Source organism: Microtus pennsylvanicus, chromosome 7, assembly GCF_037038515.1.
Source record: "Microtus pennsylvanicus isolate mMicPen1 chromosome 7, mMicPen1.hap1, whole genome shotgun sequence".
Classification (NCBI taxonomy): Eukaryota; Metazoa; Chordata; class Mammalia; order Rodentia; family Cricetidae; genus Microtus; species Microtus pennsylvanicus.
The window spans coordinates 123,450,672-123,474,916 of record NC_134585.1 but is presented as its reverse complement, the minus strand read 5'-3'; the positions used below and the strand labels follow the sequence as shown (position 1 = coordinate 123,474,916).

Sequence of the window (24,245 nt, the reverse complement as noted above, 5' to 3'; positions counted from 1 at the left end):
AATATAAGGAGGATCCTAACCTGGGAGCTAGCCAGGGCCACGTAGTAACTTCTAGGTTGGCGTGGGTAACTTAATATGACCTGGTCTCAAAGAAAAGAAGGCAATAAAGCAAAGGTCATTGAGATGGCTCTGTGTAGAGATGATCACTGCCAAGCCCAATAACCCCAGTTCTCCAGTTCTTCTTTTTTTTTTTTTTTGGTTTTCCGAGACAGGGTTTCTCTGTAGCTTTTGGAACCTGTCCTGGAACTAGCTCTTGTAGACCAGGCTGGCCTCAAGCTCACAAAGATCCACCTGCCTCTGCCTCCTGAGTGCTGGGATTAAAGGCGTGCGCCACCGCCGCCCGGCAATAACCCCAGTTCTGTCCCTAGACCTCCCATGGTCATAGGAGAGAACCATCTTCTACAAGTTGTTCTCTGAGCCCCAGATGCATGCTGTCAAAGTCACTGTTCTATCGCTCTGACGAGACCATGACCAAGGCAACTTAGGGTTTCACAGTTGTAGATGGTGAGTCTGTGGCCATCGTGGCAGAAATGGCACTGCACAGGGTTAATATTGGAGAGCTAATATCTTACGTGAAAGTTGGAAGCAGAAGACTGGGCCTGGCGTACCTTTTGAAACCTTAAAGCTCACCCTTAAAGGGACACACTGGCTACAGTGAGGCCACAGCCCCTAAGCCTTCTCGGAAAGAGTTGCAGCAAGTGGGACCCGATCATTCAGATCTGTGAGGCAGGGTGGCCATTCTCTTTCAAGCTCCCGTACATGCCAAGACTTCCACACATGCATGTACGCAAATAAGTCAATAAAATAAAAACTAATGTACGTGCTGTGTGGAAAGATTCTGTAACTCTTCTCTTTCCAGACGTGTAGGGTCAAGGGTGCGTTCCGGGCATGGTGGGACTGTGGTCCATGCCCACAATTGCCTAATTTAGGAAAAAAAACAACGAAGCTGAGCGGTGGTGGTGTACACCTTTAATCCTAGCTCTTAGAAGGCAGGGGCAGGCGGATCTCTGTGAGTTTGAGGCCAGCCTGATCTACAAGAACTAGTTCCAGGACAGGAACCAAAACCACAGAGAAACCCTGTCTCAAAAAACCAAAGGAAGTGAGAGCAAGAAACATAGACATGCAAACACACACATTCACAGAGAGAGAGAGACAGAGACTTAGAGACCTTGTCTGGGAAAAAAGTAGGCAGAGTTTGTGCTGGGGCGTTCCTTTGATCCCAGTTCTCTGGAGGCAGAGGCAGTTGGAGCTCCATGAGCTCGAGGCCAGCCTGGTCCACAGAGCGACTTCCAGGACAGCCACAACAGTTACACAGTGATAACCCTGTCTTGAGAAACTTAAAGGAAAGAAAACAGAAAGTGTCTAACGTATTCCCCCCCAGATGAGGCAGATGATGACGATGATCCAGAATATAACTTCCTGGAAGACCTTGATGAACCAGACACAGAGGATTTTCGTACTGACAGGGCCGTGAGAATCACTAGTAAGTCAGTTTGTTCGTTATTGTCTTTTCCACATGTCTTTGTTTACTCTGGAGGTGTATTGGAAGGGTACGGTTCATTCAAATGTAGACAATGGATTTTCATTTGTTTATTTCTGTAAGTGTTTAAATGTAACACATATGCAGAAAGTTGCTATTGTAGATGCTGTGGTCCTGTGTTTGGCATCTGCTATTTGGCGAGGGTTGTATTATACTTTGAATACCAAAATGAATGTGGGTGTGGTCTCTGCAGCCTTGAGCTTAATAAAGGGATAGAAAGAGATGGGTGTATCTCAAGCATCTTGAAGAAGAAGTGAAGCAGGTTGGAGTTTCATAACTGCCTTTGAGATGCTGCTTGAAGGAGGAATGTGAGCATTTGCTCAGGCGCCTTGGAAGAACCAGCTACGGTATCACCCTGGAGGTCTTCCTTGCTACAGAATAAGACTAAGTTCTGCCAACATACTTCTTTGTCTTTTCACAGAAAAAGAAGTAAACGGGCTGATGGAAGAGCTGTTTGAAACGGTGAGTAACGATTTTTGAGTGAGTAGCTTGGTGAAATTCTTTAGTAAGCTCTGTCCTTTGATCTTAAGGATTTTCTCTTCAGCAGAAAGGTCTGCCTGTGTCAGAGCCAGCAAGGAGCACGACGCAGGGAAATTCTGAGTGGCGTGCTCTTGATTATCCTCATGCGCTAAATGCTTGGTTTCCACGTGCTGTTCCTGAGCTGTTGTTGCAAACTGTCATTTGAACTCTGATCGTAGAGACTTCTTCCGTAACCTGTCTCTTGGGTTTAGGTTATTTTTCATTTGAAGCTGGGGTTGGTTTAGCCCCGCACAGTTTATACTCCATAGAGACTGGCGTGGGTGATGCCAAAGGGCAGGTAAATCTGTCTTTTAAAGATAGGTTGGATGTCTGGAGGCGATGGAAAAATGACTCAGCATTTATGAGTACTTGCTGCTTTTCCAGTTCCCAGGACAATCACTGTGAATGTAGCTTCAGAAGATCTAACACCCTCACCTGTAAAGGCGTAAACGAATGCAGACAGATTGTAAAAATATATATAGCTTTAATGGCGAAATAGATTACAGAACCACCGTTCCCACGGAGACCAGGAAAGCAAAAAGGGACGGCTGGGAGCACGCTTGCCAAATTTATAGGCAAACATTAGCCCGAGGCGAACACGCCCCCTAAGGGGCGGGACTTATCCCTACACTCACCTCTCTCTCTCTCACTCACACACACACATAAACACGAAAAGAAAAATAAATCTTAAAAAAAGGAGACAATTCTGGGCATTGGGGAGATGGCTGTGTTGGTTATATGTTTACATGTGGAACTGGGTATGAGAATCCCGGAACTCACATAAAAGCCCGTGTGCTAGTGTGTGTCTGTAATCCCAGCTCTGGTGTGCACAGAGAAGCTGGTCCCTTGAGCTCACGACAGACCCAGTTTGAAAAGCAATTGAGGAGTGTGTTGGTTGTGTGGTGGGTAGAGGGCTATTGCCAGAGGCTGCTCGTTTGTTCCCTGCTGCCCAGCCCCAAAATAGTCACACAGAAACTATATTATTTACGGTTTGGCCAATATTTGAGCTTATCCCTAGGTAGCTCTTACATCTTGAATTAACCCATTTTTATTAATCTGTGTGTCACCACGTGGCAATAGGGTAAAGTTTCTGGCTGGCTGTCTCCTCTGGGCGGTGGCTACATGGCCTCTGTCTGACTCCGCCTACTCTCTCTCTCTAGATCTCTTGTAACCTGGCTTTACTCTATTATGCTATTGGCTGAAAGCTGCTTCTTTATTAACCAATGCCAATAAAATATATTCACAGTATATATCACTTCCCACATCACCTCTCCTTTTTTGTCTAAATAAAAAGGATGGTTTTAACTTTAATGTAGCAAGATTACATATGACAAAACAAGTATCAAGGAAGAAGTACAGCTACTTTATATCTACTTTATCTTTTATTACAACTAAGGAAAACTATAATTATTACTATCTATTTTTTAACTTTATCAAAGACCCCAGAAGGATATAATATTACCTAAGAAATGGGAAGTGCACTGTAAGCAACTTCCAAAACTCTAGAATTGACAGAGACATCTCGCAGCCTGGACAGTAACCCAGAGTTTTTCTGTAACGTCGTGGGCTTTTATTTTTAGCCTCCAGGCCCATAATATCCAGCAGACTTTTCATTAAGCAGGAAATCTGAAGATCTGTTTTTGTTTTTGTTTTCTGCATCCTGTAGAATGTCTGACAGACTCTTCCACGAAGCAGGAACTCTGGAGGACCGTCTCACCTTTTTTAGACAACTATAGCAGTTCTATTTTTGTGGGTCCTGCATGTCCAGTTTATACAGCATACACAAGACTGCGTATTGAGAGCAGTGGGACGTATCATTTCTTAATGTGAAAAGTCTGTCTGTGCACCACACGCCTGGTACCTGTGAGGTCAGAAGAGGGCGTTGGATTGCCTGACTCCGGTGGCAGATGGTCGGTGCTGCCGTGTTGGTGCTGGAATTGAATCTGGGTCCTATGCAAGAACAAGTGGTCTTTTAACCCGGGATCCTACTCCCCACATAGGGTCTCTTTTGAATCACAACATTATTAAAGCTCCTAAGTTCTCTAGTTTTATTTATTTTTGGTATCGCTAGAGAGACTTACATAGGGACTGTTCCCTCAAGAAAACCCTCCTTTTCTTTTGCTCACAGTTCCAGGATGAAATGGGATTCTCCAATATGGAAGAAGATGGCCCAGAGGAAGAGGAGCGTGTATCAGAGTCTCGGCCTAACTTCAACACCCCTCAAACCCTACGGTATGCTGCTGAGATGCAGAGTGAAGGGTGATGTGTTTCTGAAGAGGCTCGACAGTTTGTGGGTTTTGTCTTTGTCTTTTTGTTTTGTTTTGTTTTTAGAAACTATAGTTATTTTTCCCTCAGCCTCTTGTTTAGGGCGAGGAGCCCTGGAGGTTAGTTAAGCAACCAGCAAAAACAGTCTCCCTGTTATGGGGCAGTGCAGCTACAGACAGAGCTGTATCTGTTTGGGAAGGGAGAAAAATCACAGCTGGCACTGAGAGCAGCTTTTCCATGCGAGTGGTGCTGGAGAGGTGTGCAGAGCTTCGCGCGGCCAGCCACAGAAACACCCACCACTGGCACGTATGCCGGTCCCTCGTGGGCATTGTTTGTCCTCTCTTCCGACTAGTGCCCCCGGGGGTTGATTGAGCAAATCCCTAAATACCTGCTCTGCTGGAGCAGGAGCCAGAAACACGCCCTTTGTGTAAAGTTACTGAAAAGTGGTAAGGGGGGATCTGTGACTACTTCCTGCTCACATTGGGGCATAGAGGGGGGCACAGAGTGCTGGCATGCTAGCCAAGGCCAGGAAGTGCAGGCGGGCAGTTTCAGTTGCTGTCCAGGCTGCGCAGGACCTTCTGGGGTTTGGGAAGTACAGGCCTACTTGTAGCATTTGCAGAGTCTGGACTGCCTGGAGCAAGATCCTTAGGAGCCCTGCAGATGCAGATTCTGAGGGAATCTGGAGCTGGCCAGTTGGCGGCACAGTGTGTAGATGGTTTGATATCTGGAACAGATGGACTAGAGAGGAGGAGTTGATAAAGTTAAGGAGTTTAAAGGAAATTTTTTACCCAGGGTGTACATTTGAAACTTCCAGGCCTACAACCTTAGGTGTTAGGAAAGGGAAGTCTGAAGACTGGCGGAGAAAGTTTTTACTCTTAAAAATAGGCTGCGTGGTGCTGGAGAGATGATGGCTCAGAGGTTAAGAGCATTGCCTGCTCTTCCACAAGTCCTGAGTTCAATTCCCAGCAACCACATGGTGGCTCACAACCATCTGTAATGAAATCTGGCGCCCTCTTCTGGCCTGCAGGATACACACAGAGAGAATACTCTATACATAATAAATAAATATTAAAAAAAAAAAGAATAGGCTACGGGGTGCTGGAGAGATAATGGCTCAAAGGTTAAGAGCATTGCCTGCTCTTTCGAAGGTCCTGAGTTCAATTCCCAGCAAGCACATGATGGCTCACAGCATCTGTAATGAGGTCTGGTGCCCTCTTCTGGCCTGCAGGCATACACACAGACAGAATATTGTATACGTAATAAATAAATAAATAAATATTAAAACATAATAGGCTGCGGTAATCTCGCAAGCTGGGCAGCGGTGGCGCACTCCTTTAATCCCAGCCCTGGGGAGGCAGAGGCAGGCTCTGGGTGAGCTCCATCTTGTTCACAGCCTGGCTTCTGAAAGCTGGCTGGGCCCAGCACAGTCTCCACTTCACTTCTCCTCTGCTCTCATCACTGCCACTCGGATGTCGCCATAGCTGAGGCACCTTTGGGAGACTTTCTCTCTGGGGCTAGAGAGACGGCTCCGGGCTTGGGAACACTGGCTCTTCTAGAAGATGTGCGTTCAATAGCCAGGCAACACACTTGGTTCTCACAACCGTCTGTAACTGGAGTTCCTTGCATCTGATGCCCTCCTCTGACCTCCTCAGGCATGATGCCCTTGTGTTGTGTGACAGACTTCACATTGTAATTACCTACATGTGTCTAATCACCTGCATGGGGAGCTCAGGCCAGACCAAAGGAGAGATCTGACCAGCAAAGTCCAGCTTGGTGAACCGAAGAGTTTTATTGTGGTTAATCGCAGAAGAATTGACTCAGAGGGAGCTGCATCACCCCAAACTCACCCATCATGGGTGACAGCTCGCCAGATCTGGAACCTGGAGCACACTGCAGGCAGCTCAGCACTTTGGAGGGTCCTTCCTGGGTGGCTCAGTTGATCTTCCAGGCTGCTCTGCTTCCAGGTTTCTGCTTCTCCTGGGATGCTTGGATGATCTCTGCTTCTTGTTTGCAGCATGACACATGTGAGAGGGTTGCCCAGCAGTCGCTATTGTTACTTCTAGGAAGGAGTGGCCTCGTGAATCTGGCAGCTTTAAAATGGTCCTGAAGCTGTCTTGAGTATTTTACTTCCAGTCCTGAAAGGTTGCCTGCAATGGGGGCTGTTTCAGGCTTGGAGAAAACTGGTACACAACAATGGCATACAGACATACATGCGGGAAAACACTCATCCATGGGAAATGAAAGGAAATAAACCTGACCTCTGTAAGTTCAAGGCCAGCCTGGTCTATGGTCAGTTGTAGGGTGCGCGGTTCTGGTCAGGCGGCACCAGAAAGGAGCTTGAATGTGTGAAAGAGGGTGTTTGCACTGAGGTAGTCTAGTTCTGTTTGAACTAGGAACTCCTTCTCCTCATCTAATCTGCCCTGGACTTTAGCATATTGCTTTCTTATTTCATTGTAGAAAGGCTTTGGCAGACTTTTGGGGTTTTGTTTTTGGTGTTAGGATTTAAACCCAGAACTCACATTTATAATGCGGAAATGAATGGAGGGTAGCCGGAATGGAACGGGCTGGGGTAGCTGGTAAGAGAGAGACTAAATGGTGTAATTTGGAAGGTTCTCTGTCACCTTGGGTAGAAGGCACAGCGTATGTGTTGCTATAGTGCAGGGATGATGAGGTCCAGCTGCCTGTGGCATTGCTTGTCTATTTCAGTTCAGTTTCCTCTCTCTCTGTGTTGTATAGACAAGCTAGTGTATCAAAAGAAGGTGGAAGATAATTGAAAGTCTCCTTTGGCATAGCGAGAGATTGACCCCAGGGCTTCAAGCATTCTACCCGTGTGTTCTACCATTTAACTATGCTCTGGGACCAGAATTATTTCATCTGAATACAATCCTAACAGTCTGAGGAAAATCTTTGATAAAGGAGCATGGACCCTGGGTTATAGTGAGATTAAGGGATCAAAAATAAACAGACATGGGCTGGAGAATTGACTCAGTGGCTGAGAGCATTGGCTATTCTTTCTGAGAACCCAGGTTCCATTTCCAGCTCCCTCTTGGCAGCTGAGAACTGTTTGTAACTCCAGTTACAGGGCATCTGACATCCTCACACAGACACACATGCAGGGAAGACACTAATGCACATAAAAAGAAATTAAAAAACCTTAAAAAAATAATTTTTTTTTTTAAAGAAGATGAACATTGTTCAGCTTGGATAAAACGTCACTACTTGCAGTTTAATGTGCCATGCACCTAGGACCGTTCACAGATTTCTTTGCTTGTTGGGAATAGGTTTGAGGAACCATTGGCCAACTTGTTAAATGAACGCCATCGGACGGTGAAAGAGCTGCTTGAACAGCTGAAAATGAAAAAATCTTCATCCAGACCACAGCCTGAAGTGGAGAAGCTTAAACCTCAGACGGAGACAGTCCATCAGACTCTGGTTCTAGACCCAGCACAGAGGAGCAGGCTTCAGCAGCAGATGCAGCAGGCAAGACTGTTCTCAGTGTCTTGTAACTGTGTCATCTCCTAGCTTCCCTTGTGAAGTCAGGGATGGCTGTCTTGCTTCCCAGGGAAACCTGAGAGAACAGCATGTCCGTGACCTTGTGCAGACAGGAAAGCAGGTCAGGACCCTGATAATGCCCAGGATGGGGAATTCAGAGTTGTTGATGATGTGTTCAAACCCAAGTAGCTGACGGTATTAGGTTTTCCTCTTTCAGTCTCAGTCCCTCTGGTTTGAGGTTCAAGTTTGTCCGAGTTTGTAGTTTTGTTCAAAGGAAAATATCTCAGAAATTCCTGCCAAGATCCTCCTTTTACTCTAGTTCCTCTGAGAAGCAAGATTTGTGCGGCATGTTTGCAGGCTTCTTGGTCACATCTATTTCTGCAGAGTCCACGTTATCATATGTCAATGCTTTCTCCTTCCCAGCATGTCCAGCTCTTGACACAAATCTACCTTCTCACCACCTCCAACCCCAACCTCAGCTCCGAGGCCAGCACCACCAGAGTGTTTCTGGTAAGGTTCCGTACATCTGTACCACAGAAGACTCAGTCTGACGTCAGTTTGACAAGTCCTTCTTCACTGGTGATGTTATTCACTGGGCGCAATGTGTATTTCTTCTCTCCTGGATGTGTCTGCTCCCTGTACCTTCTTGTCCTTTGGCTTCCTATGTTTGCGTGATAGAACAGTGAGTCTCAGGAAATGTTTTTACTGGGATTTTAATTGCATTTTCCTCATTTAGGTTTTTTTTTTTGTTTTGTTTTGTTTTTGTTTCCTTTGAGACAGTTTCTCATGTAGTCCCAGCTAGCCTCAGACTCACTGTGTAGTTCACCTCATACTTCTGATCGTCCTGACTTTACTGGCAGAGTTACGGATGTGCCCTACAGTGCCCAGTTCGTGGGGTGCTGCGGATATAACTCAGGGCTTGCTGCATGTTGCTCTACTGAGCTCCTCAGCCTTTGACACTTTGATACTTCTGTTGTTAAGGATGTTGAGGTCATGACCTGTTGATTAGGTACAGCTTTAGTGTTTAGTATAGAAGTGCTTTTGTTTATGACATGTTTAAGTGTTTTTAAGATTTAAAAACTTTGATGGATCCTTGCTCCTTCCCATTCTCCCTTTCACTGTCCCCTCCCCCCACCCGTTTTTCATTCTTATAGAATTAATAGTGGATCTGTGAAAGGAGATAAGAAAGAACTCTCCATATGGAGGGTCTCCAGGGTCAAAGCATCCTGGAGAAAACCTTTTTTGTGGGTCCATAGTTTGTTTGCTAATAACCAAAGTTCTTTTTGGTGAATGAGTGTCTTCACTTCTTAATGTAGTCAGAGGACCGTGAGAAAGTTTTCTTTAGATGCACTTGTAAGAAAATTTAAAATAATTGGATTTATTTTATGTGTATGAGTATGTATGTCTGTGGGTAACATGCTTGTTTTTTGTCGCGGCCAAAGAGTGTCCCCTCCCCCGGAACAGGAGTTATGGATGGTTGTAAGCCACCCTGTGCGTGTTGGGAACTGAGCCTGGGTCCTCTACAAGAGCAGCAAATGCTTTTAACTGCTGAGCCATCTTCTAAAACCAGGAGGCGGGTGGGGTAGTCCCCTTTATTTCTAGCACTTTGGTGAAGGAGAAACGAGAACCATGAGCTCAAGGCTCTGGGGCTACACAGTAAGATTCTCTCCAAAAAGAAAGTGTGTGTGTGTGTGGGTGTGTGTGTGAATCTTATACATCCATTCCCCCAGCGTTGAGTTTAAGATCCAGGTCTTTGAGTATTCTTCTCAATAGCCTTGCTGCTGAATTTGATTCTTACTTGGAAGGAGAACATGCATGGCAAGAATGCGTAATGCTCAGCGTGAGACTTAAAGTATGACAAATGGCTGCAGGTCCAGTCCCCGAGTAGCTGAGGGTGAGACAGAGAAGTCGGAATGGAATGCTATCACTTAAGAGAGTTTTCCCTGCCTCTGGTCCTCTAGCAGGCAGGGCCCTTTCCCCTGCAGGGGTTGAGGGCTGTGGAATTAGCTGTCTGGAGTCCTCTCAGATCTCCTTTCTGACCTTTATCCTCAGAAAGAGCTGGGAACCTTTGCAGAGAACTCCGTCGCCCTCCACCAGCAGTTTAACCCCCAGTTTCAGACCTTGTTCCAACCCTGTAACTGGATGGGAGCTATGCAGCTCATTGAAGACTTTACACATGTCAGCCTGGACTGCAGTCCTCAGAAAACCGTCAAGAAGACTGGTAGGAGATGCATGTTTGTTATTTTGTTTTGGGTTGGTTTGATTTTGTGATTTTTTTTTGATACAAAGTTTCTCTATGTATCAGTCCTGGTTGTCCTGGAAGTCACTTAGTAGACCAGGCTGTCCTGAAACTCAGAGATCCGCCTGCCTCTGCCTCCCAGTGGCTGGGATTAAAGGCGTGCGCCAGCACTGCCTGGCTTTTAGCTTGAGGTTTTCGTTTGCAGTGAAAGATGAAAGTCTTTAGTAATATTTTATTTAATTAATTAATTTATTTATTAATTTATTTTTTGGTTTTTCGAGACAGGGTTTCTCTGTAGCTTTGGAGCCTGTCCTGGAACTAGCTCTTGTAGACCAGGCTGGCCTCAAACTCAAAGAGATCCGCCTGCCTCTTCCTCCCGAGTGCTGGGATTAAAGGCGTGCACCACCACCGCCCGGCTTTTAGTAATATTTTATGTATAATTCTTAGGGATGGAGTATGCAGAATATTTATAGTTTATGTTTTCTAGGAGAGAAAGGGTACAAAGATGTCTGAGGATAACAATATATGTGCGCACCGCTAAGTGCCTTATCCTCCTGTCTTGGGGATAAAGTGTTCCACACAAGAAAGGACAAAGGAATCAACATGATTTAGCTCCTGTTAGCCATATGTTAGGTTGAAATGGCTAAAAACTTGGGGGGTTCAAGGCAGAGAAGAAGATCTCTGCTTGAATGCTAACATGGACTTCTGCACTTTGTGGAGCCCTTGGTCCTTGGACGGTACTTATCACAGATCATCTTTTCCTACAGCCAGTGAATTTCCCTGTTTGCCAAAGCAAGTGGCCTGGATCCTGGCCACAAACAAGGTGTTCATGTATCCAGAGCTCCTTCCGATCTGTTCACTGAAGGCAAATAATCCTCGGGATAAGATCATCTTTACCAAGGCTGAGGACAAGTAAGTGTGCTGTGAGGCTGAAAGGAGACACAGGGAAGGGGAGAAAGACGGTTGCTTTCGAAAAGCATAGCGAACGGAGATGTGACCAAGCAGAGCCGTGTAGGCGGACAGAGATGCCACACTTGTCGTGGTATTATTATTATTATTATCATTATTATTATTTCCCTTTATGTAATGGGTGTTCTGCCTGCTTGTATATCATATTTGTGTACCATGTGCATAACAGCCACAGAGACCAACAATGGGTGTTGCTGGATTCCCTGGAACTGGAGTTCTCTGCACTGTTGTGAGTCACCATGTGGGTGCTGTAATCTGAGCCCCAGATCCTCTGGAAGAGCAGGCTGTGCTCCTAAGCGCTGACCCCTCTCTCCAACCCTGCCACACATTTTTGAATCATTTAAAAGCGTTGTTTAACCTTTTGTTTATTGGAAAGCCAATCTTAATGTAGTACCGAAAGGAAATACTCAAAGTAAGAGTTTTTAAACTCTTTTCCTCCCTCCCAAAGACATTGGTCCTTGTTCGTTTTACCCCAATGGAGTTTGAGTTCTGATCCTCCTCACCCTCCTAATAGGTCAGAATACAGCTGTGAGCCTTTTAGCCTAGTGTGTGTGGTGCTGGATGTTAAATTCCCTCAGGTCTTGGTGTGTGCTGGGTACTCTGAGTTACCGCCTATCTCTCTCTTGGAATTTTGATAGAGCTGCAGTAATTCAAGTAATTTTGTCATTTGCTTTTTCAAGCACAAGGACTTGCCAGGGGGTGGTAGCCCATGCCCTGAATACTAGTACTTGGGAGGCAGAGGCAGCTCGATCTCTATGAGTTCGAGGCCGGCCTGGTCTTCAGAGACATCCAGGGCTACACAAGGAAACCATGTCTTGAAAGAAAAGAAAAAGAAAAACAAACCACCACCACCAACAACAAAGAAAAGGCACAAAGGTTTCAAATTGTCATTTAATCCTCTGAGTCATTCATTATTAGTGTCTGAGGCAGACCCTCACGATCCAGTCTCTTATTTGAAAATCCACCTTAGTGAGGATGGCCTTGAACCTTGAACCATCTTGGCTCTAAGTTTTGGGCTTTTCTTGTTTATTTTTTTTTTTATTTTTTTTTATTTTGAACTTTTCCTCCTTTGCCTTTTATTTAGGTTTGTTTTCTTCTTGTTTGTTTGGGGAGGAAAACAACAGTGTTATTGTGTAGCCTGGACTAGCCTCCAGCTTAAAGCAGTGGTCCTGCCTCAGCCTTTCAACAGGGTTGAAGTTGCAGGAGTGTGCCACCATGCCTGTAGCAGCTTACTCTGTGAGATGTTATGCTTTTTGTTATTGTTTTGAAATGTGACCAGCCCCATTAGTGCTTGACTAGTGTTAGATCACTGGCCCTGATTATGTTATATTTGAAACCAAGCTGGGCGTTCAGTCCAGCGAGTTACATGACAGCCCTTGTTCTCTTGATATAGGCTTGTGCCATGGACCCAGGCTGGTCGGAAATGGCATCTCCTGCCCCAGCCTCCGGTTCTTCTGTGTTGTTGTTGTGTTTTTTTTTTTTTTTTGGTTTTTTCGAGACAGGGTTTCTCTTGTGGTTTTGGAGCCTGTCCTGGAACTAGCTCTTGTAGACCAGGCTGGTCTCGAACTCACAGAGATCCGCCTGCCTCTGCCTCCCGAGTGCTGGGATTAAAGGCGTGCGCCACCACCGCCCGGCTCTTCTGTGTTGTTATCCCAAGAGCTCACCAAGGATGTTTGCACAGTGAACTTGAAAGCAATTTTATTAATAGTGCTGTGGGAGTGATGTAGGGTCTTCCCTACACCACTGATCCTGTTGTGTTTGCTGTTAAAGTACTCAGTACTTTGTAAATATCTGAAGGTGTAGAAGGCGCTCGTGAAGCATGAGCTGTTTGGAGAGCTCTTTTGAAGAAAGGTCTGTGAAGTTAGGTTGTATCTTTGCTTCTCTCTCAGTCTGCTAGCTTTAGGACTGAAGCACTTCGAAGGCACTGAGTTTCCTAAACCTCTAATCAGCAAGTACCTTGTAACTTGTAAGACCGCTCACCAGCTGACGGTGAGAATCAAGAACCTCAACCAGAACAGAGCTCCTAACAACGTGATTAAAGTGAGTGTTTCCTGCAAGCTCCCCTGTGCCTCCTGCAGAGGAGCACCCAGCCCTTTCTCCTCCTTCAGCTCTCCGTGAAGGCAGTGAAGTCCCTCCCAGAGAGGACAATTTAAAGGACAGTTCTCCCACTGTCTTAGATTAGTTCTAACTTTCCTTTGTAAGACATTCATCCATTAATTTGCTCTGGAGTACCTTCATCTTAGCCTCCCTTTTGGATATTCCCTAGTAAGAAATTATTCAGGCCAAAGGATCCCACAGTCCTGGACCCTTCTAGTCCTCTTGTGTCTCTCTTCCTCTGACGTCCTGCAGGATCCCACAGTCCTGGACCCTTCTAGCCCTCTTGTGTCTCCCTTCCTCTGACGTCCTGCAGGTCGACAGCATTGCATTTCCAGATCTTCTCCCAGGGCTGCTTTTGTTTTTAATTAAGCCTGTGTCTGTGTGTGGGTGCATGCAATCATGTGCAATGGTTCAGATCCCCTTAAGCGGCAGTCATGTGCAGTTGTGAGCCACCTGACACAGCTGTAATCCCAGGGGAAAAGGAAGAGGAAGGGGCAGACTGGGATAGTTTCATTTCCAAAGTCAATGGCTGGCTGGAGGTGCTGGTGCATACCTTTAATCCCAGCACTTGGGAGACAAAGGCAGGCAGATCTCAGTAAGTTCTATCTCGACCAGCCTGTACATATTGCATACTCCAGGACAGCCAGGGCTATACAGAGAGATTCCTTTCCGCCTGGGATGACAGCGGTGTGCTGGGAACTCAGTTTGGGGTCCTCTATGAGAGCTCTTAACCGCTGAGCCAAGGTAAGCCAGGTGTGGTGTCATAGACCTAACCACTGCACCCATGGGACAGAGAGCCTGGAATTGCTGTGAGTCTGGGTCTATCCACGGCTCTATAACATTATCCTGTTAAGAGGAGAAAAATAAGAAAACAAACAACAGAGAAAAGATTTAAGTAGTTTAAAGGGCCAGGAAGCTTTTTCGAGGCTTTAGTTGTGGAAGTGTTTCATCCCTTTTCCTCGTTGCCCACATTGTTGGAAGGTGATGTGATTACCCCTTCATTACCCAGTAGGTTTATCACTGACTTACTAATCTCAGCCATGGATTCCTGCCCTCCTACCTTCCTTTCTCTTTCTGACCTCCCTCTTTCCTTCCCTTCTCTTTCCTCCTTCAGTGCTAAGAGTCGAGGAATCACTAAACCACACCCCCAACTCACCTTACTTACTGATGTACTTCCAATTTGTGTATGTGTGTGTGTTTAAGATTTGTCGTTTTCTATGTGTATTTGTGTGTGCCTGCGTGTATGTGCACCGTGTGTGTTCAGGTGCCTGTGGGGGTCAGAAGAGGACATTGGATCTGTGAACTACAGGTACAGATGGGTGTGAGCCGCCCAGTGTGGGTTTTGGAACTGAATCCAGGTCCATGGCAGGAGCAGTAAGCACGTTTAATTGCTGAACTATCTGTCAGTCCCTTGATTGATTGATTTTTTTTTAAATCACACTTATTTTTCTTGGTAAGGGCATGTACATGCCACAGTGCACACACACACACACACACACGAGGTCAGAGGACAACTTGAGAAAGTCTGTTCTTCCTTGTAGCTATGAACTTATGAACTCATTTTCTCATGCTCAGGCCAACTGCCTGGCCCAGTTATTCTTTTTATTACTTGTTTGTTTGTTTGTTTGAGACAGGAATCTATCTGTGTAGTTCTGGCTGTCCTGGAGCTTGCCATGCAGACCAGGCTAGTCTAGAATTTACTGAGATCTGCCTGCCTTTGCCTCCCAAGTGCTGGGATTAAAGGTGCGCGCCAGCACCTCCAACCCCATTGACTCTGGAATTGAAACCGTCACAGTGTGTCTCTTCCTCTTCCTTTCCCTCTGGGGTCACAGTTTTCCCCATCGCTCCTGGTTGGCAGTGTCTTTTCCGCTCACCACTCTTCCTTGGTGAAAGTCACTTCTGTTAGAGGAAGGTAAGGGCTGTGTGCTCAAGCAAATGTTTAATAAGATTATTGACTTCTTTTTCTGTGTTCCCTACATTTCCAAGTTTCCCTCCAAGGGGTGTCCTTGGGGAAGATAATTTGAGTCTTTTTGTTTGTTTCCTGACAGGGTTTTTTGAGTAACAGCTCTAGTTGTCCTGCAACTCACTTTGTAGACCAGGCTAGACTGGAAGTCCCAGTGATCCCCCTATCTCTCCTCTAAGTGCTGAGATAGTTTTGAGTGTCGGTGATAATCAGGATGGACATTTACATTTATACATTTAATATTTGTGAGACTTTGATTAATTATCGGAATATTGTTTGAGATGCACAGATATCAACATTTATTACGGAGTCATCCCTGTGTGTCAGAAAACCAGCCCTCCTCCCCATTTCCCAGTCTGAACAAATATGACTTTAAAATATGGTTTCTTGCTTAGTTTTATAAGAAGACCAAACAGCTGCCAGTTCTCGTGAGGTGCTGTGAAGAGATCCAGCCACATCAGTGGAAACCGCCCATTGAGAAGGAGGAACACCGGCTCCCATTCTGGCTAAAGGTCTGGCCATCCTTCAACATCTGCATGAGGCAGAAGTCCCTAAAAGTTCCTGTAGGAGTTAGATGATAATTTCTGACACAAAATTCAGGAAGGTCATACACTTGGGATGTGGTTTTCCTAGAACACTGCTGCACGGAGAAACCCTTCTCGGGACTGTCTTCTACTAATCCTTAGAGCCCAGAAAGGTCATTCTCTTTCCCCTAGATTCTGACATGTGCTAGAGCACAGTGTTTCCGTTTCCTTAGGCCAGTCTGCAGTCCATTCAGGATGAACTTCGGAACATAGCTGAAGGCGCTGCAGAAGGAGCAAATGTGACCACAGCCACAGAGAGCGGCACAGATCAGCACTTGGAGAAAGCTGGCCCTGAAGTGGGGGGTGCAACTCGGTACCCATTGCTGATGCCCAAGGGTGTGGTGCTCAAATTGAAACCAGGTTCCAAGCGTTTTTCCAGAAAGGCTTGGCGACAGAAGCGGCCATTGGTCCAGAAGCCCCTCCTCATCCAACCGAGTCCCTGTGTTCAGCCCGTGTTCAACCCTGGGAAAATATCGACCTGGCCAACTCAATCAAAAATCCCTCCAAGCAACAGGGTGGTCCAAATTCCTCATCTGATGCAACCAAACACTGTCTTACAGACACTTCCAGGTTTCCCTCCTGTGGGGGTCAGCGGAGAAGATACTTTTGAGTCTCCTGCAGCACAGCCTGCTGTACCTTCTGGTCCTGAAGCCAGGACCAGCTTCCCCCTGTCTGAGTCTCAGCCATCACTGCCTTCTTGTTCTGCACCCAAAATAATGCTACCCTCGCTTGCCCCTTCGAAATTTCGAAAGCCGTATGTGAGGCGGAAGCCCACAAGAAGAAAAGCGGCCAAGGTTTCTCCTTGTGTGAAACCTACCCCCATCATCCAGTCCACACCTGTCATCTTCACGGTTCCTGCCACCACAGTGAAGGTTGTAGGCCTAGCCAGTGGCTGTAATGTTATCCAGCCCGTTAGTGCAGCCGTGGCCCCAAACCCGCAGACCATTCCTATCACCACTCTCCTGGTTAACCCTTCCTTCCCCTGCCCGTTAACCCAACCACTCGTGGCCTCTTCCATCTCACCCTTAATTGTTTCTGGCAATCCTCTGACTCTTCCTGTACCATCTATTCCTGAAGATAAGGCTAAAGCGAACTTGGGTATTGCTGATGGAAAAAATGCTCCTCAAAACTCTGAGTCCGCATTGAAAACCCAGGAACTGACTCCCCTCTGTGCTGCTGTCTTCTCCAAAGAGGAGCGTCGGCCATGGAGTCTCTCATCCAGTCCAGAATGCCAGGGCGCATCGTCTGAATCGAGTGCCCATGGCTGGACGGGGGTGAAAATAGAACAGGTTGGGCAGGCTTTCGAGCCGTTGTCTCCCAGTCTTCAGGAATCTCTGAACTGTGCACCAAAGGGTTTAGAAGAAATGGTGAAGATAGAAGCTGAGGACTGTGTGGAGGAAATCTCTGTTAACTTCTTGGGGGAGAAAGTGAAAGAAGAACACTCTGTGGAAGCCGACAGTGGCTGCCCTCAGGAGAAGCTGAGTAGTGCTCTAGAGATGAGAAAAGACACAGTCCTGCAGAAGGAGGAGACTCAGCCCGCTAAATCCCTTTCTGTGTCCCAAGACCCGCCCGATGAGGGGCGCACAAGTGGAGTTGGAAGCAAAGGATTACCAAAAAGCACTCCGTCCTCCATGGAGCAGGACATGATGCTTAGCAGTCCTCCAGGGAAGCCTGAGGATTCAGCCAGTGCTGAGGGTCAGTCTGTGGGGACCCCAGCAGGACCAGACACTGGAGGAGAGAAAGATGGGCCTGAGGAAGAAGAGGAGGATGACTTTGATGACCTCACCCAAGATGAAGAAGATGAACTGTCATCAGCTTCTGAGGAGTCTGTGCTGTCTGTCCCGGAGCTCCAGGTAAGAACCAGAGTAGTTGCAAGTATATGCGGACTCAGTACAATGTTCCTTTGTATGTTATAGTCATAAAGTGTCCTTTGACTTGTGATTGCATTATGGGACATAATTTAGAGACTTGTGACGTGCTATGGAAAGGGGACGTTCTCTTTGGGTTGTGCATATTTCATTGTCAGTTTGAATCGCTTGAGCATACTTTATTTTTCTATTTTTGCATTTATTCTTTGATTTATTTGGGTATGTGCATAATATGGCATGTGTGTAGAGGTCAGAGGACCAGGAGGAGGTGGTTATCTCCTTCCATCATGTGGGACCCAGGAATTGAGCTCAGAATGTCAGGCTTGACAGCTGTTGTCTGTACCTGCTGACCCATCTCATTGACCCCTTGAGCATACTTTAAATATCAGACAAACCAACAGCAAAGCTCATAGCACGGGGGCTATAGGTAAAATGACACCTGTTGCCTACCTTAATGGCTTGAGTGCATTCCCTGGGGTCACGTGGTGTTTGGAGAGAACTGATTTCTATAACTGATTCTCTGGGCCCCTCCCATGGGTTCCACAGCATGCATGGACCCCCAGCGAATGTATACAGACATAGATAAACGAGATTTAAAAAAAGAAACAAACTAACAACAACAAAATACATGGTGGGGAAAAGATGGCTCCACAGTTAAGAACAGCTTCTGTCCCTGCACTAGTATTGCAGGTCTTTAATCACAGCACTCAGGGTCAACCTGACGCACAGCACGGATCCCAGTACTGCCTTTTACTGCATTTTAGAAATCTTGTCTAAAACAAACCACCAACCAGAACAAAAGAACACTTGTTCCTTTTCCATAAGACCCTGATTTGAGTCCTCACCTACCTGGCTTCTCCCTATCTACAGTAACTTCAGTTTCAGAGGATCGTGTACCCTCTTCAGGCCTTTGTAGGCATGTGGTATTCATGTATACATGTAGGCAAAGCTCTTATACTCATAATAATGTAATGATTAAAAAAAGTTTAGCTGGGGGCTGGAGAGATGGCTCAGCGGTTAAGAGCATTGCCTGCTCTTCCAAAGGTCCGGAGTTCAATTCCCAGCAACCACATGGTGGCTCACAACCATCTGTCGTGAGGTCTGGTGCCCTCTTCTGGCCTGCAGACAGAATATTGTATACATAATAAATAAATATTACAAAAAAAAAAAAAGAAAAAGTTTAGCTGGGCCCTTCTGTTAGTACCAGCACTTGGGAGGCAGAGGAAGGTGGGTCTCTCTGAATTTCAGGCCAGCCTGGTCTACAGACCTAGTTCTTGGGCAGCCAAGGCTATACAGAGAAACCCCATCTTACAATACAAAGCAAAATTTAAATAGCTCTTAAGAACTAGAGGAATAGGTATGTAATCGAGCATGTAGTTGTCATGCGCAAGGCCCTGATTCCATCCCCAACCCTTCAGAAAGGAAGCAAATAACAACACCCAACAAGGAGAGAGAGAGAGAGAGAGAGAGAGAGAGAAAGAAAGAGAGAGAGAGAGGAGAGAGAGAGAGAGTTATAAACCTCCTAGGTATGGGTCATGTCCTGCCTGTCCCTGTCCCCAGTGCCCTCAGACTTCTCCAGTCCAGAGTGGTGGCCCTGCTTTACCTTAGATCCTCCTGACCCTGCTCCTGTACTTCAGCTCTGTGAGCTGCTGGGAGCCCTTGTAAACAGTCTTTGGGGTGCATTTAGGAAACAATGGAGAAGCTGACGTGGCTGGCTTCTGAAAGGAGCATGAGTCAGGAGGGTGAGTCTGAGGAAGAGAACTCCCAGGAGGAGAACTCTGAGCCAGAAGAAGAGGAGGAAGAGGAGGCAGAAGGGATGGAAGCCTTGCAGAAAGAGGATGAAGTGAATGATGGAGCAGTTGGAGATGCTGCTGAGAAGCCCCCTTCTACCTTGGCCTCACCCAAGACTGCTCCAGAAGTAGAGACCAGCATAACCCCACCAGGTGAGTGCAGCTGACCCTCTCAGGACAAGTCTCCCTTGGCTACAGAGTCCCCGAGTAGCCAGGAGGCTCCTTTCTCTCTCCGCAGCTTTCCTTCCCCAAACTGAATAGGTTGGCTCCTTTGAAACACAAAAGACAGAAAGTTAGAATCTCTTCAACACTTCATTTACGTGAAGTCACTCGGTTTTATTTGTGGTTCTTGCCTCCTCTGTTCTTGAAGTTATGAACTGTTTGGCTTTCATGTTTGCTCCTTAAACTTCTTTTCTCTGTTTTGAGGCCGGGTCTTACTGCACAGCTCAGGCAGTGTTGTTTGTTACGGTGCCTCTCCCCATTGTAATGTCATTGTACACTGGCATGGGCTGGGTGTTCCAGCTGCAGTCCTCAGAGTTCTCGCCTTCCCAGCACTGCGCAGCTCTCTTTGCTAGCTGGCTATGCCTATGCAAGGAGGCAGGATTGTTTTGTCTTCCATTTTCTGGCTGTTCTTTTCCAAGTTGTGCATAACTGTAAGGGATGAGTGCACTTATGGTGGGTTGCATATTTATAAGGATTGAGAAACATTTTTTTTCACATGTACTCCAAGGAGACAACACCAAAACTGCTGGAAAAAGCCGAAGCGGTCATCGAGCTCGGAACAAACGGGGAAGTCGGGCTCGGGCCAGCAAGGATACCGCCAAACTGTTGTTGCTGTATGATGAGGATATTCTTGATCGGGACCCCCTCAGGGAACAGAAGGACCTGGCCTTTGCCCAGGCTTACCTCACCAGGGTAGGCAAACAGCTAATTCTTTAGTTTTTAATGCCCATCTGTGTGCACGTGGCTGCTGCTGCTCTGGAGGAGATGTTGTGAACTGGAAATGTAACTAAGCAGGTCGCCCATAAGGAAGTGTTCTTCTAGCCTTGGCCTGGCCTGGTCCAGCACAGTCAGAACTAAGGTTTCTCCTTACATGCACAATAGGTTTTGTGTCTGCCTTGTTTGCTTGCATTTGCCACAGAGTTAGTTCTCTTAGAGACCCGCAAGGGGCTCCAGAGTTCAGTCTCAGTGCCCTTATCCTCAACCCATCTCTCTTTCAACCAGGGATTAGGGGAATGGTGATACTGCTGTCCGCAGTGCCACGTTGTGAGTTCATAGATTGGGTTGACTGCTACCGTTAGTGAGCGTTTAGTGAAAAGAATGGCAGGTAGTATGTAGCCTCGTGTGCTAATCTCGAGATTGTACACCCTGGGCTTTTGTTGTCTCTTGCGACCCTGTGTAGCTGCTTGCTTCTCAGTTAATCATCCGGCAGAGCACTTAGCTGATGCAGCTGCTTGTGTTGCTGCTGCTGTCTGCTGTTATTAACATTCTAAGTTTGGGTATTAATGTACCTGGTATGACCTGTATTAGAATCCAAAAATTCCTCTTATTAGGTTATATTTGGGACTCATATCATGAAGGCAATCTTAGGAATCCTTAGTTTTGTGACTCTAATCTCAAGAAAATACAGGTTGTCCAGTTGCCCCTCAGAGAAAAGCAAGTCTGCCTTGCTGCTTGTTCTGTGTCCTTTGTCAACCTCAGGTCAGGGAGAGCCTCTGAAGGCTAACTCTTAGAACTGTGACCGTGACTCTTTCTCCTGTGGCCTTGCATGTTCTGGAGGCCCAAGGAAAGGATGTTGACTATTGGAAGTCTTGTATGTAGGTGCGAGAAGCTCTCCAGCATATCCCTGGCAAGTATGAAGATTTCCTTCAAGTCATCTATGAGTTTGAGTCAAGTACCCAGAGGCAGACTGCTGTGGATCTCTACAAAAGCTTGCAAACCCTACTCCAAGACTGGCCTCAGCTCTTGAAGGACTTTGCTGCTTTCCTGCTTCCGGAACAAGCCCTGTCCTGTGGACTAGTAAGTAGAGACGCAAAGTCCGCACAGCAGACTCTAGCTCAGAGGCAGACAGGGCTTGAATACAGCCGAGTCACATAGTTCCAGTCTTCTGATTCTTTCAGGTCACCTCAACCCACCATTTCACAAAGTCTTCTCAGGTCTTCCTCTTTCCAGTTCTGTCCTCCCGTCTGTTTACAAAGTGTTTTCTGTAGTAGCAGTAGAGACCTCCGAAAGTCATGTTCTTCCCTCTCTCCTCACTGGAGAAAAGTAGTTTTTTGGGGTTCCTCCCCCTCCCCCCCTTTTTAAAACAGAGTCTCTGTGTAGCCTTGGCTGGCCTGGAACGCACAGTATAGACCAGGATAGCCGTGACCTCTCCAGTGCTGGCATTAAAAGGTGTGCACCACTATGTCCCAGCTCTTTCCTTTACTGAATATTTGTTGAGTGTCAGGCAAACACATAGATGCTATGACTGTAGTACTTAAAAAAATTAAGATTTCTGCCTTCTAAGAGGTTTCATTTTCATGAATAAAGTCTGTAAAATATGTAGATTATAAAAATAGTCACATATGTCATACATAATCCTTTATGGTACTTCATAGAACACTAGAGTAGATCAGTAAACTGAGGCAGAAGGATTGCTGCTGCTTCATGGCCAGCCTAGGATTCACATGTTTTCAATATCCTGGGGGACATAATGAATTCCTGCCCTTAAAAAAAATAATTAATTAAAGCAAAAATTTGAAGCCTAAGAGTTGAAATGGGAGGAACGGCAAATTGGGCATGGCCGCTCCTACTTGTTCTTGTACTTGAAAGGCAGAGACAGAAGGGGACGGATGGAGACCAGAGGGAGGGAGAAGGAGCAGAAGTCAGTTGTAGACTTCCTGTTCCAGTGGGTAGCAATAGGAGTGAAGGGAATTATCACGGCGTTCTCATAGATTTGTGAGCATTTGATGGTTAATTGTGAATAAAATGTCCACCTTCATTCTGGCATCTTTGTGATGATTGAATGAATGCATGTGCGAAATAATTTTCAGGGCTGGAGAGATGTCTCTGAGGTTGAGAGCACTGGCTGCTCTTCCAGAGGTCCTGAGTTCAATTCCCAGTAACAACATGGTGGCTCACAGCCATCTGTAATGAGATTTGGTGCCCTCTTCTGGCGTCCGAGCATACATGCAGGATGAATACTGTATACTTTATAAATACAGATTTATTAAAAAAAATAATTTGTAAACTCTGAAGTTCCACAGAGTTTGAGTATTTGATTTTTTTTAAATATTTTATTATTATGTATACAATATTCTGTCTGTGTGCATGGCCTCGAACTCACAGAGATCCACCTGCCTCTGCCTCCCAAGTACTGGGATTAAAGTCGTGCACCAACACCGCCCGGCCAAGATTTTAAATAGAATTCAGTCATAACCTGAGCCTCTGGCCCATTGTTTAGTTCTTCTCAGGCCCTTCAAGTTCTGATCCAGCCGCATACTGACTCCTTTCCTGTCTTCCTTCCATTTGGTAGTTTGAGGAGCAGCAAGCTTTTGAGAAGAGTCGTAGATTCCTGCGGCAGCTGGAGATCTGCTTTGCAGAGAACCCTTCCCAGCACCAGAAGATTATCAAGGTCCTGCAAGGCTGTGCAGATTGCCTTCCTCAGGATACCACTGAGGTACTCCGTCTGCCTATTTATTCATGTGTATGAGTGTTTTATGTGCATGTCTACATGTGTGCCACATGCCGGCCTGGTGCCTGCAGAGGTTAGAAGAGGACATTGGATTATTTGGAAGTTGAGTTACAGATGGTTGTGAACTACAATCTTGTCCTGGGAACCTAGTCTGGGTCCTTTGCAAGAGCAGTAGGTCCTCTTAACTTCTGAGCCATCTCTCGCCCCTTTTCATCGTCCTTTCTCTCTCTGCCTAATGTATTCTGTATCTTTTCCCTCTGGAGTATCATAAACTCAGGCAGAAAGCATGTTTCCTACTTCGCTACAGTCTGAAGCCCAGGGACATGGAAGAATGGCTCCTGGACTCCAGAGCCTGACTGGCCCTCACAAGCTCTGTAGCCGTCAGGACACTGGAAGGGGTTTGGAAGAAAGTGGGTGGGTGAGGAAGGCTTCGGACTCCTCATTTGTTTCTTCAAGAGACCAGTAAGGCAGGAATGGAAAGTAGTGTCACTGGGAATTGCATTTATGATGGGTATACCTCCTCCCCACCCAACTCCCACCTTTGTAGAAGCAAGCAGGGAAATGCTTTACAATTTTTAGCTATCAAAGTAGTGGCACACACCTTTAATCTCAGCGTGCAGGAGGCAGAGGCAGGTGGATCTCTGTGAGTCCCAGCCCAGCCTGGTCTACAAAGAAAGTTCCAGGACAACCAGGAGTACAAAGAAAGCCTGTCTCGAAAACATTAGAATGGGCCAATGGGATGGCTAGGTGATAAAGTTGTTTGCTGCCAAACCTGTCTGATGTCTTTATTCTTTAGGAACAAAAATTGGGAGTCTGATATTGGGGTAATAACCTGAATGTCCAGAGAAGCAACCAGTTACCTCCTCTATCTCTCTAGTCCCTCCATTCAGAACGGCCTAGTCCCTCTCTAAGCCTTGCCCTTTACATCATCTGTCCTCATCCTCCAAAACATCAAAGATTAATTTTGGTCAGTTAGTAGCTAGTTCTGCTCTCTGTTTCAAAACAAACTTTATCGTCAGTCTTGGGAGTATCAGAATGCAATCAAGATATCACAGAACACCTGATGATAAATTCAATCCCTGGGGCTCCTGTGGGAACTGACTATCTTTCCTAGGTATGTACTGGCCTCTGTGCACTGACTGCTAAGCCATAGATCTGAGTTTGATCCTTGGGAGTCCTTGACTTCCACAGGTGTGCAGTAGCATGCATACATCCACACACAGACACACAGACCAAACAAATAACA

At 46.3% G+C, this 24,245-nt stretch overlaps 1 protein-coding gene across 19 annotated transcripts in view; it reads left to right on the top strand.

The window, feature by feature from the left end:
* Gon4l (gon-4 like) overlaps positions 1–24,245 on the top strand; it is a 51,229-nt gene that overhangs the window by 17,518 nt on the left and 9,466 nt on the right. For all 19 annotated transcript variants that reach the window (XM_075978514.1, XM_075978517.1, XM_075978518.1 and 16 more), the window contains exons 11-24: positions 1,382–1,483; positions 1,962–2,002; positions 4,188–4,291; positions 7,606–7,804; positions 8,240–8,326; positions 9,869–10,037; positions 10,823–10,967; positions 12,914–13,064; positions 15,480–15,596; positions 15,842–17,521; positions 19,224–19,479; positions 20,057–20,241; positions 21,148–21,345; positions 22,841–22,984. In XM_075978514.1, the coding sequence (XP_075834629.1) occupies positions 1,382–1,483; positions 1,962–2,002; positions 4,188–4,291; positions 7,606–7,804; positions 8,240–8,326; positions 9,869–10,037; positions 10,823–10,967; positions 12,914–13,064; positions 15,480–15,596; positions 15,842–17,521; positions 19,224–19,479; positions 20,057–20,241; positions 21,148–21,345; positions 22,841–22,984 (3,578 nt within the window). The remainder of the gene's footprint in view (positions 1–1,381; positions 1,484–1,961; positions 2,003–4,187; positions 4,292–7,605; positions 7,805–8,239; positions 8,327–9,868; positions 10,038–10,822; positions 10,968–12,913; positions 13,065–15,479; positions 15,597–15,841; positions 17,522–19,223; positions 19,480–20,056; positions 20,242–21,147; positions 21,346–22,840; positions 22,985–24,245) is intronic.